The 15237-nt window shown below is 40.4% G+C and overlaps 1 protein-coding gene across 2 annotated transcripts in view; it reads left to right on the forward strand.

Annotated features, from left to right (window-relative positions):
* The window catches only part of Cul5 (cullin 5), a 93367-nt gene that overhangs the window by 30275 nt on the left and 47855 nt on the right, over window positions 1-15237 (forward strand). For both annotated transcript variants that reach the window (XM_008829711.3, XM_029561894.1), the window contains exons 3-7: window positions 2059-2158; window positions 7561-7737; window positions 10093-10234; window positions 12318-12463; window positions 12546-12626. In XM_008829711.3, the coding sequence (XP_008827933.2) occupies window positions 2059-2158; window positions 7561-7737; window positions 10093-10234; window positions 12318-12463; window positions 12546-12626 (646 nt within the window). The remainder of the gene's footprint in view (window positions 1-2058; window positions 2159-7560; window positions 7738-10092; window positions 10235-12317; window positions 12464-12545; window positions 12627-15237) is intronic.

Raw genomic sequence — 15237 nt, forward strand, 5'->3', positions numbered from 1 at the left:
TCTCTCTCTCTCTCTCTCTCTCTCTCTCTCTCTCTCTCTCTCTCTCTCTCTCTCTCAGGCTAGAACACTGGACCTTGCAAATGGGACATACTTTATTTAGGTATACTTCTAACCTGCTAGGGATTGAGCCCAGGAACTCCCATGCTAGGCAAGTACTTTACCACAGAACTGTGTTCTTAGCCCTCCAAACTGTCCAACATCTATTTTTGTTAGGACTGATATTCTTATTTTTATTACTTCTCAACTCTATCATATATTAGGTATTGCTTATTTTTGTTTTCCCTGTTTTTGTATATTTGGATGTTTACTTCCATTAATGGTTGTCCTTTTGCCCTCTGTGCTGGATAGCTTTAGTGTCAACTTGACACACCTGGGTTGAGCGAGCCTCAGTTGGGGGATTGCCTCTATTGGACTGGCCTGTGGCCATGTCTGAGGGGCATCTTCTTGATGAGTGATGTAGGAGGGCCCAGCCCACTGTGGGTGGTGCCACCTCTGGACAGGTAGGCCTGTGTTGCATAAGAAAGCAGGCTGAGCAGGGGTGGCACCACCCACAGTGGGCTGGGCCCTCCTACATCACTCATCAAGAAGATGCCAAAGTCATCAAGGGAGCAAGCCAGTAAGCAGTGTTCCTCCATGGCCTGTGCTCCAGCTCCTGCTTCCCGGTTCCTGCCCTGAGTTCCTACCTTGGGCTCCCTAATGAACTGCGACCTGGGAGATGTAAGCTGAATAAACCCTTTCCTCCCTAAGTTGGTATTGGTCAGAGTATTTTGTCAAAGCAATGAAGAGAACAAACTAAGACACCCTCCTTCTTCCTGTTCTTATAAGCATATAGTGTTAATACAGTGTTACTGATTGAAAGCAAAATCTACTCTTTGTTTGAGACAGTCACTATGTAGCCCAAGCTGGCCTTGAAGTCAAGGTCTTCCTGCCCCAGTCTCCCAAATTCTGGGATTACAGGCACGGGCCACCACACCAGGATGCTATTCTTCAGTTCTTTTCTACCTAGGAAATCAAAGCCTTTGGAACACTGTTTACCTCTTGCTTTTCCTCTTCTCTCTCTCTCTCTTTTTCAAATATTTTATTTATTAATTTTATTTTATGTGTATGTGTGTATTGCCTGCATGTAGGTAAGTGCACCCATGTAGTGCAGTGCCCATGGAAGACAGAAGAGGCTGTTGGATCCCCTGGAACTGGAGTTATGGACAGTTGTTAGCTGCCATGTGGGTACTGGGATTCGAACCCAGGTCTTCTGCAAGAACAGCCAGTGTTCTTATCCACTGAGCCATCTCTCCAGCCCCTGTCTCTTTAAAGTCTTTGAAATGTTTTTTGTTCCTTTCCTCCTCTTCTCAGCACCTACATTTTTCCAATATAGTTAAGGAATTACAAATAATGTCTCTTATATAGCATGTTCCTTTTTAAAAATACTTTGGTTGCAGGGCATGGTGGTGCACGCCTTTGATCCTAGCACTTGGGAGGCAGAGGCAGGCAGATCTCTGTAAGTTCAATGCTAGGCTGCTCTACATAGTGAGTTCCAGGTCAGCTGGGACTACAGGGAGCCCTGTCTCAAAAAGACAAAAAGAAAAAAAAAGAAAAAAAACAATTTCTGTCTTCCTTCCTTCATTCCATTTTTTGAGACAGGGTCTCATTATGTAACCCTTGCTTGCCTGGAACTCACTGTGTAGACCAAGCTGGCCTCGAACTCAACAGAAATCTGCCTACCTCTGCCTCCCAAGTGCTGGGATTAAAGTTATGTGCCACCATTCCTGGCTGATAAAATTGTACTAGAAATTAACTTTGGGGTCAGAGACATGCTTTTATGATGACATTTTATACAACAAATAGTAGAGAGTTAAGAAAGGAAAGCAGTGAAACGAATAGAAACAATTCTATGTGGTCAGAGATCTTACAAAGATTGTTTGGCTCTTGTGAATGGATTTAGGCACCATTACCCTAGTCTGCTGTGGTCCATGGAAACTGTACTAATATAGAACCTAAGGTGAATTTTGCCTGTGTTCTTGCTTCATTGCTAATGTTTGTTTACCTGCTTTATTTTTACAGGGATGTGCATGCAGTCTGTCTCTGGGATGATAAAGGTTCATCAAAAATTCATCAGGCTTTAAAAGAAGATATCCTTGAGTTTATTAAGCAAGCACAGGCAGTAAGTTGTGTATATTTGCAGTTTTATTTTAGTTTGTTCTGTTGTTGCTAGGCATCAGTTCCAGAGACTCACTTGCATTCTAATAAGCATGTTCATTATCACTGAGATACACCCTCTTCCTTAGATTGCTTTTAAAACTACATATCTGACACCAGGCTGGGATGTACATGCCTTTAATCCTACTACTCAGGAGGCAGAGGCAAGTGGGTCATTATGTGTTTGAGGCCAGCCTGATCTGTAAAGTATCTGACTGGAAAGATAGTCCAGTCAGTAAAGTGTTGCCTTGTAAGCAAAGGACATGAGCTTGTTCCCAAAACTCATGCTTAAAAAAAGCTAAGTGTGAGCCAACAAGATGGTTTGGTGCATTAAGGTACTTGCCCCCAAGCCTGATTATCTGAGTTTGATCCCTGGTTACCCACATGGTGAAAGGAGAAAGATTATCTTCTAATCTCCAAATATATGCTGTGGCATGCAGCACCCCCCACACATACACCCCAACACACATAAAATAAATATTTATTTAAATATAATATACTTTTTAAAAAAGCTGATTGTGATGATGTGTGCTTGTGATCTCAGCATTGGGGAAGTGGAGTTTTTATTATTGTGTATGTGTGTATATGATGAATGTATGTAGGTGTGGGCATGCATGCATGATCCACAGTGTTCGTGTGGGGGTCAGTGGGCAGCTTTGTGGAGTTGGTTCTCTCCTTCCACCTCTATGTGGGTTTTGGGGATCAAACTGAGGTTGTCAGCGTGTGTGACTAGCACCTTTATCCTTGGAGCTATCTTACCGACCCCAGTAACTTAAATTTTGAAAAATTTTTAAAATTTTACATGTATGAGTACCTGCGTGTATGTAAGTGTACCACATGTGTGCAATGCCAGGCAGAGGCCAGAAGAGGGTGTTGGATCCCTGGAACTAGAATTATTGGCAGCTAGTGAGTGCTGGGAACCTGGGTCTTCTGCAAGAACAGCCAATGCTCTTAATCACTCCTCTTCCTCCCAATTATTAGATTTTTTTATTAGTGTGTGTGTGGTGGGGGGGGGATTACTTGTGCCATAATGGATGAGTGGAGGTCAGAGAACAATTTGTGGAGTAGATTCCTTGTCTTCCACCTTTATGTGGGTTCCAGGAGTCAAATTCAGATCGCCAGGTTTGCACATCGAGTGCCTTTACCTGCTGAACCATCTCTGACCCCACAGTAACTTTTTTTTTATTTTTTGAGACAACGTCTCCCTGTAGCCCCAGCTGGAGTTCACTATGTAAACCAGACTAGCCTTGATCTTACAGAGGTCCGCCTGCTTCTTCTACTTCTTGAGTGCTGGAACTGACGATGTGTGCCACCACACCTGGCCTCCCACAATAGCTTTTGACACATGTTAGATTTTTAAATGAAGTAATTGTCATTAGCTTACCTACCCCATATTTCTGTTAGCAGTACATTATTATTTTCACTTAAACGATGCTATAAGGGAAAGCTGGAGAGGTGGGTCAGCAATTAAGAGCACTTGCTACAGTTGCAAGCACCTAGGTTCAGTTCCCAGAACCCATATGGCAGCTCATAGCCATCTGTAACTCCAGATCCAGGGGATCCACATCCTCTTGGGCCTCCACAGACACTGTATGAGTGTGATGCACTTGCATACATGCAGGCAAAATACTCATACGTATAAAATAAAAATAAAGCTTAAAAGCATGTACTGCTCTTGCAGAGGACTCAAGTTCACTTCCTAGCACCCACATCAGGTGGCTTGTAACTGCCTATAACTCCAGTTCCAGGGGATCTGATTCCCTCTTCTGGCCTCCAGGGCATTGTATGTGTGTGGTGCATTTACGTTATGTGCAGACAAAACGTTCGCACACCTAAAATAAAAATGAATGGAAAAATATTTTAACCAGGGGATCTGATTCCCTCTTCTGGCAGACAAAACGTTCGCACACCTAAAATAAAAATGAATGGAAAAATATTTTAAAGATGCTGTAAGTGACTCATATGTAGCTCAGTCGGTGGCATGTTTTCCTAGCATGGAAGAGACCCTGGATTCAGTCCCCAGCCCCACACAGACCAGGTTGGTGGCACATGGGAAGTAGAGTTAAGAGATCACCATTTGCCATGAGTTCAAGAGTTGGAGACCAGCTTTGGAATGTGTAACATGTTTGAAATGAGCCTGTACTACACGAGAGCCTGTCTCAGAAAAATAAAACAAAAACTTTTAGCAGAACCGATGTTTTACAAATTGTAATGTCACGGTGGGAGATAAAATTCACAGGCGGGTTCTAAGGTGAATAATAGGATTTGCTGGCTAGACAAAAATGACTTAAGGAATTCAGTTTTATATATATATATGTTTCCACATCTATTTTTCTACAACCTTTTCTCAAGTTTGTGATAACTCCCTTCGATTCCATATACCTCTGGTATAAAATCCCAGGGTCACACTTAGTGTTGCTGCTGCTGAGCTGGGGTTAGTGCTCCTGTTTCAATATTCTGCTTAAGTTTTTAGTCTTACTGAGATGAAGACAAAGTTTATTTGGACATTTTGTTATTTATACAAGCATTAATTTTGTTTAGTTTTTATTTATAATTTTGTGTTTTGGAAAAAAAGTGCAAAGGTTATGTATTATTTTGAAATAGCCATGGCATAACTAACAAATGGATTCCTTACCACTTTGAGAAGATGCCTAACAGCATGAGATATTTCCCTTCATATAAAATGAAATCTAAAAATTGGAGGACCAGAATCTCTTATTCTTGTTAGTTCTTTAGTTTTTTTGGTTTTTTTGTTTGTTTTTTTGTTTTTGTCTTTTTTGAGACAGGGTCTCCCTGTAGCCCCAGCTGTCCTGGAACTTGCTATGTAGACCAGGCTGGCCTTGAACTCACAGAGATCCACCTGCCTCTGCCTCCCGAGTTCTGGGTTAAAGGCGTGTGCCACCACGCCCAGCTAATTCTTTAGTTTCTAAGATTTATTTTTTATTTTTAATTATGTGTATGTATGTTGGGTCAGTGTGTGGGTGTGTACACATGAGTACAAGTGCCTAAGGAAGTCAGAAGGTGTTAAATCCCATGGAACTGGAGTGATAGATGATTGTGAACTACCATGCAGGTGCTGGAACGAAACCTGGGTCCTCTGGAGGAAGAGGAAGTGCTCCTAACCTCTGAACCATCTCCTCAGGCCCCCCACCCCCAAGGATTTTTAAACTCTAAAGAAAATCTTGCTGTGTGAATCCAAGTGTTAGGTAGCATCGACTTGAATTTTCATCTTGTTTGGAAGGACCAAATCTTCCATTTGGAAAAGGCAATGTTTATTTTAATATCATTCAATAAGAAAAGAGCCGAGTTGTAGTCAGTGGTAGGATTTGTACCTAGCATAGATGTACAAGGCTATAGGTTTAAGCCCTACCACCAAGAATGAATGAATGAATGAATGAGTGAGTGAGTGAGTGAGTGAGTGAATGAGAATGAATGAATGACAAAAAGAGAAATCAAAATAAGTGTACATTAGTCCCATCACTTGAGAAACTGAGCCAAAGAGTTTGAGATCAATCTAGGCAATAAACTGAGATGCCCGCCTCAAAAAATAAACAAAAAGCCAAAAGGAAAAAAGCAAGACTGTGCAGGACTTGAGAAATTACTAGGAAATTAGATTCTTTTCATTTAATTTTTTTTACATTCTTTGTGTGTGTGTGTGTGTGTGTGTGTGTGTGTGTGTGCACGTGTGCACGTGTGCACGTGCGCGCACACGCTTGCACACCACGGCATGTGTTCACTTGCCTCAGCATGTGTGTGGGGGTCAGAGGATATCATGCCAGATTCAGTTCTTTGCCTGTACCATGTAGGTAGGTCCCAGTGATGGAACTCAGGTTGTCAGGCTGGACAACAAGTGCCTCTACCCACTAAGCCATCTCCCCAGCCTGATTTTATTTTATTTTAAAGAGTGCCGAACCATTTTGTTCTACTTACTTTTTTTTTTCCAGTTCTGGGCTTTCAACCCATGGTTTCATACATATCAGGTCACTCTACAACTGGGCTACCCTGCCACCCCAACATAATTGTATTATTTGTTCATAATTGTGTGGTTTAGTAATATGGTCTGGCTTCAACTAATTTCACCCAAGCTTATTAATACATTAGTAGATTGCTGTTGGCTCTGCAAAGGCCAGATAGTCCAAAAGAAGGTAATTAAAAACCTATTATTGGGGCCAAGTATGGTGGTGCTTGCATTTAATCCCAGCACTTGGGAGGCAGAAGCAGGCAAATTTCTGTGAGTTTAAGACTAGTGTGGTCTACATAGTGAGTTCTAGGTCAGCTGGGGCTACAGAGAGACCCTGTCTCAAAAAGACCAAAAAATAAATAAAAAAATACCCCTATTATTGGATGCTGGCTTTCTTTTTCAACTACATGATTCCTAATTCCCAATGAAAATAGCCTTTAAGGTAATACTGGAATCTGCAAAACCTCATCAGGTCTACACTTGGAAATCCCACATCACAAATACAACATTCCTTTGGTCAAAGCACATTACAGAACTAGCACAAATGTCAGCAGTTGGGAAATAAGCACTACCCCTTTTTAGAATTGAGATCTGTTGTCTAGCATGTGTTAGACCCAGAATATGATCTCATCACCAGCTCCAGCTTCCACAGAGAGATAATTCACGTCATAAGTTCACTCTCTTAAAGTATATGATTCAGTGAGGTTTAGTATATTCATAGGGCATAACCATCAACTGTTAATTCCAGATTTTCAGCACCCTGTAAAGAACTACTATACCTGTTAACTGCCAGCTATATCCTGTATTGCTCTCCTGGTCACCATTAAACCACTAATCTATTTTCTGGCTCTCTGAATTTGTCTAGTCAGGGTATTTCCTAGAAATGAGATCATAAGCCAGGTGTAGTGGCACATGCCTTTAATCCCAGCACTTGGGAGGCAGAGGCCGGGGGAATCTCTGTGAGTTCAAGGCCAGCCTGGTCTACATAGTGAGTTCCAGGCCAGCTGGGGCTACAAGGAGACCCTGTCTCAAAAGAGACCCCTCCCCCCAAAAAATGGGATCATTAAAAATGTGACCTTTTATGACTAGTTTCTTTCACTCTGAATAATGTCTTCAAGATTTACCTGTGTATGTTATAGCACTCCTCTTTCTGGTCGAATGATACTCTATTTTGTAGCTATTCCACATACTGTTTATCCATTCGTCAGCTGATGGACATTTAAGTGCATTATTTTTTGTCTTTTTTGAATACTACTTTAAATATTATGTATAAGATGTTTAGGAGTGTATGTTTTAATTTCTCTTATAACATTTTGCATAATATATTTTAAAGTTACATCTTGAATACATATTGTTTTTTTCCACAGCATTTTACATTTATTTAAAGTTGATACATTTTTTTCCAGCGTGTACTGAGCCATCAAGATGACACAGCTTTGTTAAAGGCATATATTGTTGAATGGCGAAAATTCTTCACACAATGTGACATATTACCAAAACCTTTTTGCCAACTAGAGGTTACTTTAATGGGTAAACAGAGCAGCAATAAAAAATCCAATATGGAAGATAGTATTGTTCGAAAGGTAAGTCTCTTTTCCCATTGTGTTCCTAACCCCCTTTCATTAGATTATCCTCTGACTTTGTGTTTAATTAAGGCTAACCAGCTGTCATCTTTCTAGCTGCTTCATGATGATTGTTTTAAAGTCAGTATGTGCTGTGCTGATTTTTATATTTTGCATGTTTCCGAACTGAAAGTCTGTGCCTAGTAATTAGTTTGATTTAATGAAAAAAAACTCAGCCCTGACTGTCTCTGTTTTCAACTCTATAAATTATTTTTCACAATTTTCATTCTCATTTGCCAGCTGTCTTCCTGCCTGTGAGACTCAGAAGCAGAGGTTCTGTAAGCCTGCACACTCACATGCTGCACTGCTCAGCAACTTTCTCAGCCTTAGCAAGAGCTTGAAAAAGGAAGAATGACATTTGAACTTTAAATTACTTACTGTTTAGTGTGTTTAGTGTGGTCTAGGCAATGTCACCCCATCCTATTTTTAACATTCACTTTACACAGAGATACCCTAAATTTAGCTATCTATGTTCTTCAGTGCTAGAAGAGCTGCAAATTGAGACATTTTTTATTTTTTGTGTATTGCCTGCATGTGTGTAAGTGCATCTGTGTCATGCAGTGCCTTCAGAGGTCAGAAGAGGGTGTCAAATTCCCTGAAACTGGAGTTACGGACATTTGTTAGCTGCCACGTTGTGCTGGGAATCTATCCCAGGTCCTCTGCAAGAGCAGCCAGTGCTCTTAACTTCTGAGCCATTTCTCTAGCACCCAAGACTTTTTTTTTTTTCTTTTTTTTTTTCTTTTTTTTTTTGTCTTTCTTTGAGATAGGGTCTCCCTGCAGACCCACCCAGCTGTCCTGGAACTTACTATGTAGACCAGGCTAGCCTTGAACTCACAGAGATCCTCCTAATTTTGCCTCCCAAGTGCTGGGATTTAAAGGCATGTGCCACCACACCCAGCGACATTTATTTTTTTTAACAGTCAAAAAACCTGTGTCAGGCTTGTGAGGAATTATATATAGAAAATACAAAGCACAGCCCCAGGCACATAGAGACTGTTACAGAATTGTTCACACTTGTTATTATTGCTGCTCTTACTGTTGTTAATATGTATCTGACAAAGTTATTTAGAGCACTAATCTGTATTCATTAAAGTGTGTATATTTTCTATAATCTTGATGGAAAACTGGTAGGAAAGTATATGCATATTCTTTTTATGTATATGTGTATATATTTGTTCTTTTTATTGAATTTTTGCAATTTTCATACAATATAGTTTGGTGGTATTTAGATCTCCTTCCCTAGCTGCACCTCCCTCCACTGCCCTCCACACATGTTAATGTACTCTCTTATATATAATATGGCCTATAGAGTTTGATTTGTGTCCCCAAATGTCCTTCAGTGAGGGTCCATCCACTGAGTACACCAAGATCAATACCTGTAAGGCACTTTCTTTCCCCCTCCCAAAAGCCATCAATTGCCAAAAGCTCCTTCGGCTGGGTTGGGATTCCTTACCCACTTCCCTTTGTCTGGGCTGGGATTTTTGTCTGATTTAAGCTTGCGTAGGACTTATATGCATATTCTTTTGGCTTTGGTCTTTTTGAGACAGGGTTGCTGTAGCCCCAGCTGACCTGGAGCTCTCTATGTAGACCAGGCTGGCCTTGAACTCAGAGATCTACCTGCCTTTTCCTCCCAAGTGCTGGGATTAAAGGCACATGCCACAACACCCAGCACATATTCTTTTTTTTTTTTTTTTTAATATTTTATTTTTATTTTACGTGTATGCGTGTATTGCCTGCATGTAGGTAAGTACACCTGTGTCATGCAATGCCCGCAGAGGACAGTAGAGGCTGTTGGATCGATCCCCTGGAACAGGAGTTACGGACAGTTGCTGCCTTGTGGGTGCTGGGATTCAAACCTGGGTCTTGTGCAAGAACAGCCAGTGTTCTTAACCGCTGAGCCATCTCTCTAGCTGAGCATATTCTTTTTTAAAGGTCTGTCAAACAGATTTTCTGTATTTTTGATGAGTCGGGACAAATATGCGTGAGTATTGTAAGCACCCAATATTTCTGAAATTCAGGTTGGAGCTACAGAAGCAGCAGGTTTTACATGCATCACCCACCATACTTAACTTTTCTCACAGTCACTGGATATTTGTTTTCTTAACTGTTTTACACGTAGGAAAGTAGATAAATAGCAGAACTGAGATCCAAACTCCATTCTGACACCGTTAACCTAAATACACTACCTCTCCAGAGCAGCCAGATAATGCAGACCTAGTAATAAGCCTTCCTTTTCTACTATTTGTTCTAAAACTTGTAATGTGGTAGTTGACATATTAATAATTGAAAATGATGCCCTATTTTCTTACTTCCCAGCTCATGCTTGACACATGGAATGAGTCCATTTTTTCAAATATAAAGAACAGGCTCCAGGATAGTGCCATGAAGCTGGTACACGCTGAAAGACTAGGAGAAGCTTTTGATTCTCAGCTGGTCATTGGAGTGAGAGAATCCTATGGTATGTTCTCAACATCTATGATCATCATTTCCTCTTGGGAATCCTAGGCTATCATAGTTCTACCAGACTCCTGTTTATTTGCATATAAAGTTACATCTGCATTTTTATTCTAACAGTACATAAATTGTATTGATTCTGCTTTAAAGAAACGGGCAAAATTCTTACTCATGTTGCCATGCTTCTTTTTTATGTGTATGAGTGTATTGCCTGCATGTATGTGAGTGCATCTGTGTCATGCAGTGCCGCGGAGGTCAGAAGAGGGCTTTGGATTCCCCTGAACTGGAGTTAAGGATGGTTTGTAGGCACCATGTGGGTGCTGGGAATCAAACCTGGGTCCTCTGCAAGAGTAGTCAGTGTTCTTAACCACTGAGCCATCTCTCCAGCCAAAACAATTTTTTCTTTATCATTAATTTCTTAGCTAAGAAATCTTGCTGGCATCCTAAACTAGAGGAAGGTAAATTGAAACCTATCAAGAATGATTTTTGTTGTTTTGAGGCAGAGTGTGTAGCCTTGGCTGGCCTAGAACTTGATATGTAGACCAGGCTGACCTGGAACTCAGAGATCTGCCTGTCTCTGTCTCCGTTGTTGGAATTCAAGGTGTGTGCCACCACATCCAGTGTAAATCAGAATCTGTATTTCATGAAAGATTTTTGTGTTTCTGCTTTCAGAAGTCAATTTTCTGTACTTCTGTCCTCTCAGCTCTAACAGTGCTGTCATCTGTACTTTGAGCACAGCCGTTGTTTCTGCTGACTTGCCACACTCTTCTTCCTCACCTTCTAACTTGTCCTCATCCTTCATTTCCTCATGGAGGCCGGGTTTTGTTATTGTTTTTGGTCTTTTTGAGACAGGGTCTCCCTGTAGCCCCAGCTGGCCTGGAACTTACTATGTAGAGGAGGCTGGCCTTGAACTCACAGAGATCCGCCTGCCTCTGCCTCCCGAGTGCTGGGACTACAGGCGTGCACCACCACGCCTGACTTTTAGTCATTTTTAACTGGTTCTTTTCATTGGTGCTGTGTTTCTTTAGTTATCATCTTTAGATTTTCATTAACATTATCTTTGAAATTTGTTCCTTTCGTTTCATCTTTCACAAGTCTAGACCTCTTTATGTTCTGCATCTAGACTTTTGAAATAATCTTTGCATAGTGATTTTTTTTTCAGTACTGACCTCATACACGCTAGGCCTGCATTCTACTCCTTTTTTAAAAAAACTCATGTTTTTGGCTGGGTGCACTGGTGCACGCCTTTAGTCCCAGCAAAGGCAGGTGGATCTCTTAAAATTCTATTTTTATTTTATGTGTATGAGTGTTATGCCTGTATGTGTGTAAGTGCACTCATGTCATGCAGTGCCAGGGGAGGACAAAATAGGGCATCAGAGTCCCTGTAACTGGAGTTAGGACAGTTATTAGCCACCATGTGGGTGCTACGATTCGAACCTGGGTCTTCTGCAAGAACAGCCAGTGCTATTAACCACTGAGCCATCTCTCCAGCCCCACTCTAACCATTTTTAAATTTTTTGGTTTATTTATATATATGGATGGATATGTGGGTACCATGGTGTAAATGTGGTCTGAAGACAATTTACAGAAGTTAATTCTTTTCCTTTCACCATGTGGGACCTAGAATTGGGTTTGGTAGCTGGTGACTTTACTGGCTGAGCCATTTCCCTGGCCCTCTATTTACCCTGTTGATGAGTACATCATGCTAAATTCAGGCCTCTCTATGTCAGATTTAAGGCTCTCCACAACTATTCCTAAATTTCCTTCTAACCTTACAGTTTGCTTAGACAACCTAGTCAGTACAGTTATGCTTTTGTGCTTCTGAGTATTGATTTCTCTTATTCTGAAGATCCAGTTAAAATGCCATCTGTTCTATGATTAGTTTCTTGATTATTGACTTAGAAAGGTGTCTCTTTTCTAAACTAAAAGAAGCCACGTGACTAATATTTGTTACATTACTCTTTATGCCATAATCTTTGTAAATTTCCTAATCTTATACATTAATGATACCTCAATATAATATTCATTTATTGTACTCAAAATACTAAAAGAATAATTAAGGTAAATTTTTATTTTCTGTTTTTCAGTTAACCTTTGTTCTAATCCTGAGGATAAACTTCAGATCTATAGGGACAATTTTGAGAAGGCATATTTGGATTCAACAGAGAGATTTTATAGAACACAGGCACCCTCATATTTACAGCAAAATGGTGTACAGAATTACATGAAATATGTAAGTCAGAATTTAGTGCATTTAATAATGTGAACTAATCTCTTGATAGTCTTAAAATGATTGCTATTTTGCTTCTGGACAGGCAGATGCTAAATTAAAAGAAGAAGAAAAACGAGCACTACGTTACTTAGAAACGAGACGAGAATGTAACTCTGTTGAAGCAGTAAGTAATTTTGCAGTTGTATACTTGTGGGATTATATGAAGCAGTGCAGCACAGAGATGGCAAATACACAACTCTTCTGCAACAATAGCCAATGCTCTTAACCAGTGCTCTGAGCCATTTCTCCAGCCCCCTTCCCACACTGAATATTTTTTAGACAGGTATGCCATGATTGCAGTTATTCCTTGTGGGCTGGGCAGTGTCTCAGTGGTTAAAGTGCTTGCTGTGCAAGTGTGACAATCTTAGTACTTGTGTTTCTTATGTCTTTTACCAGTATTACTAGTTGGCTTTGATACTCTTTCCTTAGTGAGAGAAAGCACATCTGCAAAAGCACCGTACTCTGAACACATTGTTTTTCAGATCTGGTATGCAAAATAACACCCATTTGCCATCCTTGGTCTAGATTTTACTATATTTAATGCACAGAATTTAATTTTTAGTCATTCTCTTACTGTGTTTTATGTGTAGCTAAAATATATCTTTTAATTTAATTTTTATTTTGTGTGTATGAGTTTATTGCCTGCATGTATGTAAGTGCACCCATGTCATGCAATGTCCTCAGATCAGAAGAGGGCGTCAGATTCCCCTGGAACTGGAGTTACAGGTGGTTGTTAGTTGCCTTTGTGGGTGCTGGGATTCAAATTCAGGTCTTCTGCAACAATAGCCAATGCTCTTAACCAGTGCTCTGAGCCATTTCTCCAGCCCCCTTCCCACACTGAATATTTTTTAGATAGGTATGCCATGATTGCAGTTATTCCTTGTGGGCTGGGCAGTGTCTCAGTGGTTAAAGTGCTTGCTGTGCAAGTGTGACAATCTTAGTTCCAACCCCTGAGACCTACATAAAACCAGATGTGGTAGTATGGGTCTTTATGGAAGCAGGAGAATCCCTAGATGTTCACAGGCCAGCTGGCCACGCGTATGAAGTATAGTTACAAACAGCAAAGATGCTCTGCCTCAAACAAGGTGGAAGATGAGGACTGACCCTCAGGGTTGTTGTCTGGCGTGTACGTGTAGGCCATGGCACATGTATACACACACACACACTCACTCTGCCTACATACATATGAAAAATAAATGAAGTTAAAAAGAAATTGTCCCCTGGGAAAATTAATCTGATGCATAGAGCTAGATATTGCAGAGAATCCAGCCAGTAGTGTTTCCAGGGCTTCAACTCAGGTGAATTATGCTGCTACAGAGCAGTGAAGGAAGGAGATGGGTTGAGTTAGGGAGATTTGCACTCCTTTAGAAGATTGACACTCCTGGTGGGGATGTGTTGTACAGTGCATTCATTCCGTTCTCCTGTTTTAGTTTATGGTTCGGTTGTATCATGTCCATATTAAACTTAACAGACATAAGAAAACAAGAATGAGAAATATAGAAACAAAGTTTTGCATAGACTTGTCTCTCAATTTTAAAACACAGAAAAAGCCTTGAAACAAAAGATGTGAACATAGTTAAAACTATGTGAAATTGTACATTATGGGAGACAGAAAAGGGCTGTTTTTACACTCTTATTTTGTTTTGATTTCCTGTTTTTTTAATCAACTGTTTTATTGAAATATTTACAGAAAAATGCACAAATCTTGTGTAGGTAAATTACCACAAAATGAAATTGCCCATGAAATTACCAGACCAGAAATTACCAACAACCAGCAAGATTGCTCAGTGAAAAAGATGCTTGCTGTGCAGACCTGGTGAACCCGAGTTCCATTCCCAGACCACGTAAAGATAAAAGGAGAGAATCAACTCCACAGAGTTGTCCTCTGGCCTCTTCCTGAACACCACAGCACACAGGCCCATACACAAACATCATGTATATATGTATACTCAAAATAATATGTAAAAATATTTTTTAAATTACTAACTAGGCCGGGCATGGCACTCAGGAGGCAGAGGCAGGCGGATCTTTGAGTTCAAGGCCAGCCCGGTGTACATAGTGAGTTCCAGGCCAGCTAGGGCTAAGGGAGACCCCATCTCAAAAAGACTTTAAAAAAATTTCTAACAATTCAGAAACTTTCCATTATGTTTGCTTCGAGATACCCTGCCGCCACCTTTTTCTTCAAAGGTATCACTCTTAAAAATTACATTTATTTATGTGATGTGAGGGACACATGACAACCCATGAAGGTCATAGGACATTTGTAGAACTCGGTTATATGTATGAGTGTTTTGCCTGCGTGTATGTAAGTGTACCACATGCATGCAGTGCCCATGGAGGCCAGAAGAAGGCATCAAATCTCTTGGAACTGGAGTTACAGATGGTTTTTAGCCACTATGTGGGTGCTGGGAACTAGACCTAGGTCCTCTGCAAAAGCAGCCAGTGCTCTTAATTATTGAGACATACCTCCCACCCACCATTGATTCTGTAACAACATAAAGTTAATTTTGCAGACATTACATATTTTTACTGCAAATTTTTGCTCAGAGCAGTATGTCCTAAAACTAGAGAGCTAATTATAGCATTAAGGATTTAAACCTTAATGTAAATATATTGCTGTATTAAAGAGCTGATTGAGCTAAGAAGGCCATTATATACATCCTGTTTATTAATATTTATTGCTTATTTTCTATCCAAAGAGAAAAGATGGGCTGAGGAAATAAAAAGACAAAAAA

This window comes from Nannospalax galili, unplaced genomic scaffold (assembly GCF_000622305.1).
Source record: "Nannospalax galili isolate Female #2095 unplaced genomic scaffold, S.galili_v1.0 scaffold854, whole genome shotgun sequence".
Lineage (NCBI taxonomy): Eukaryota > Metazoa > Chordata > Mammalia > Rodentia > Spalacidae > Nannospalax > Nannospalax galili.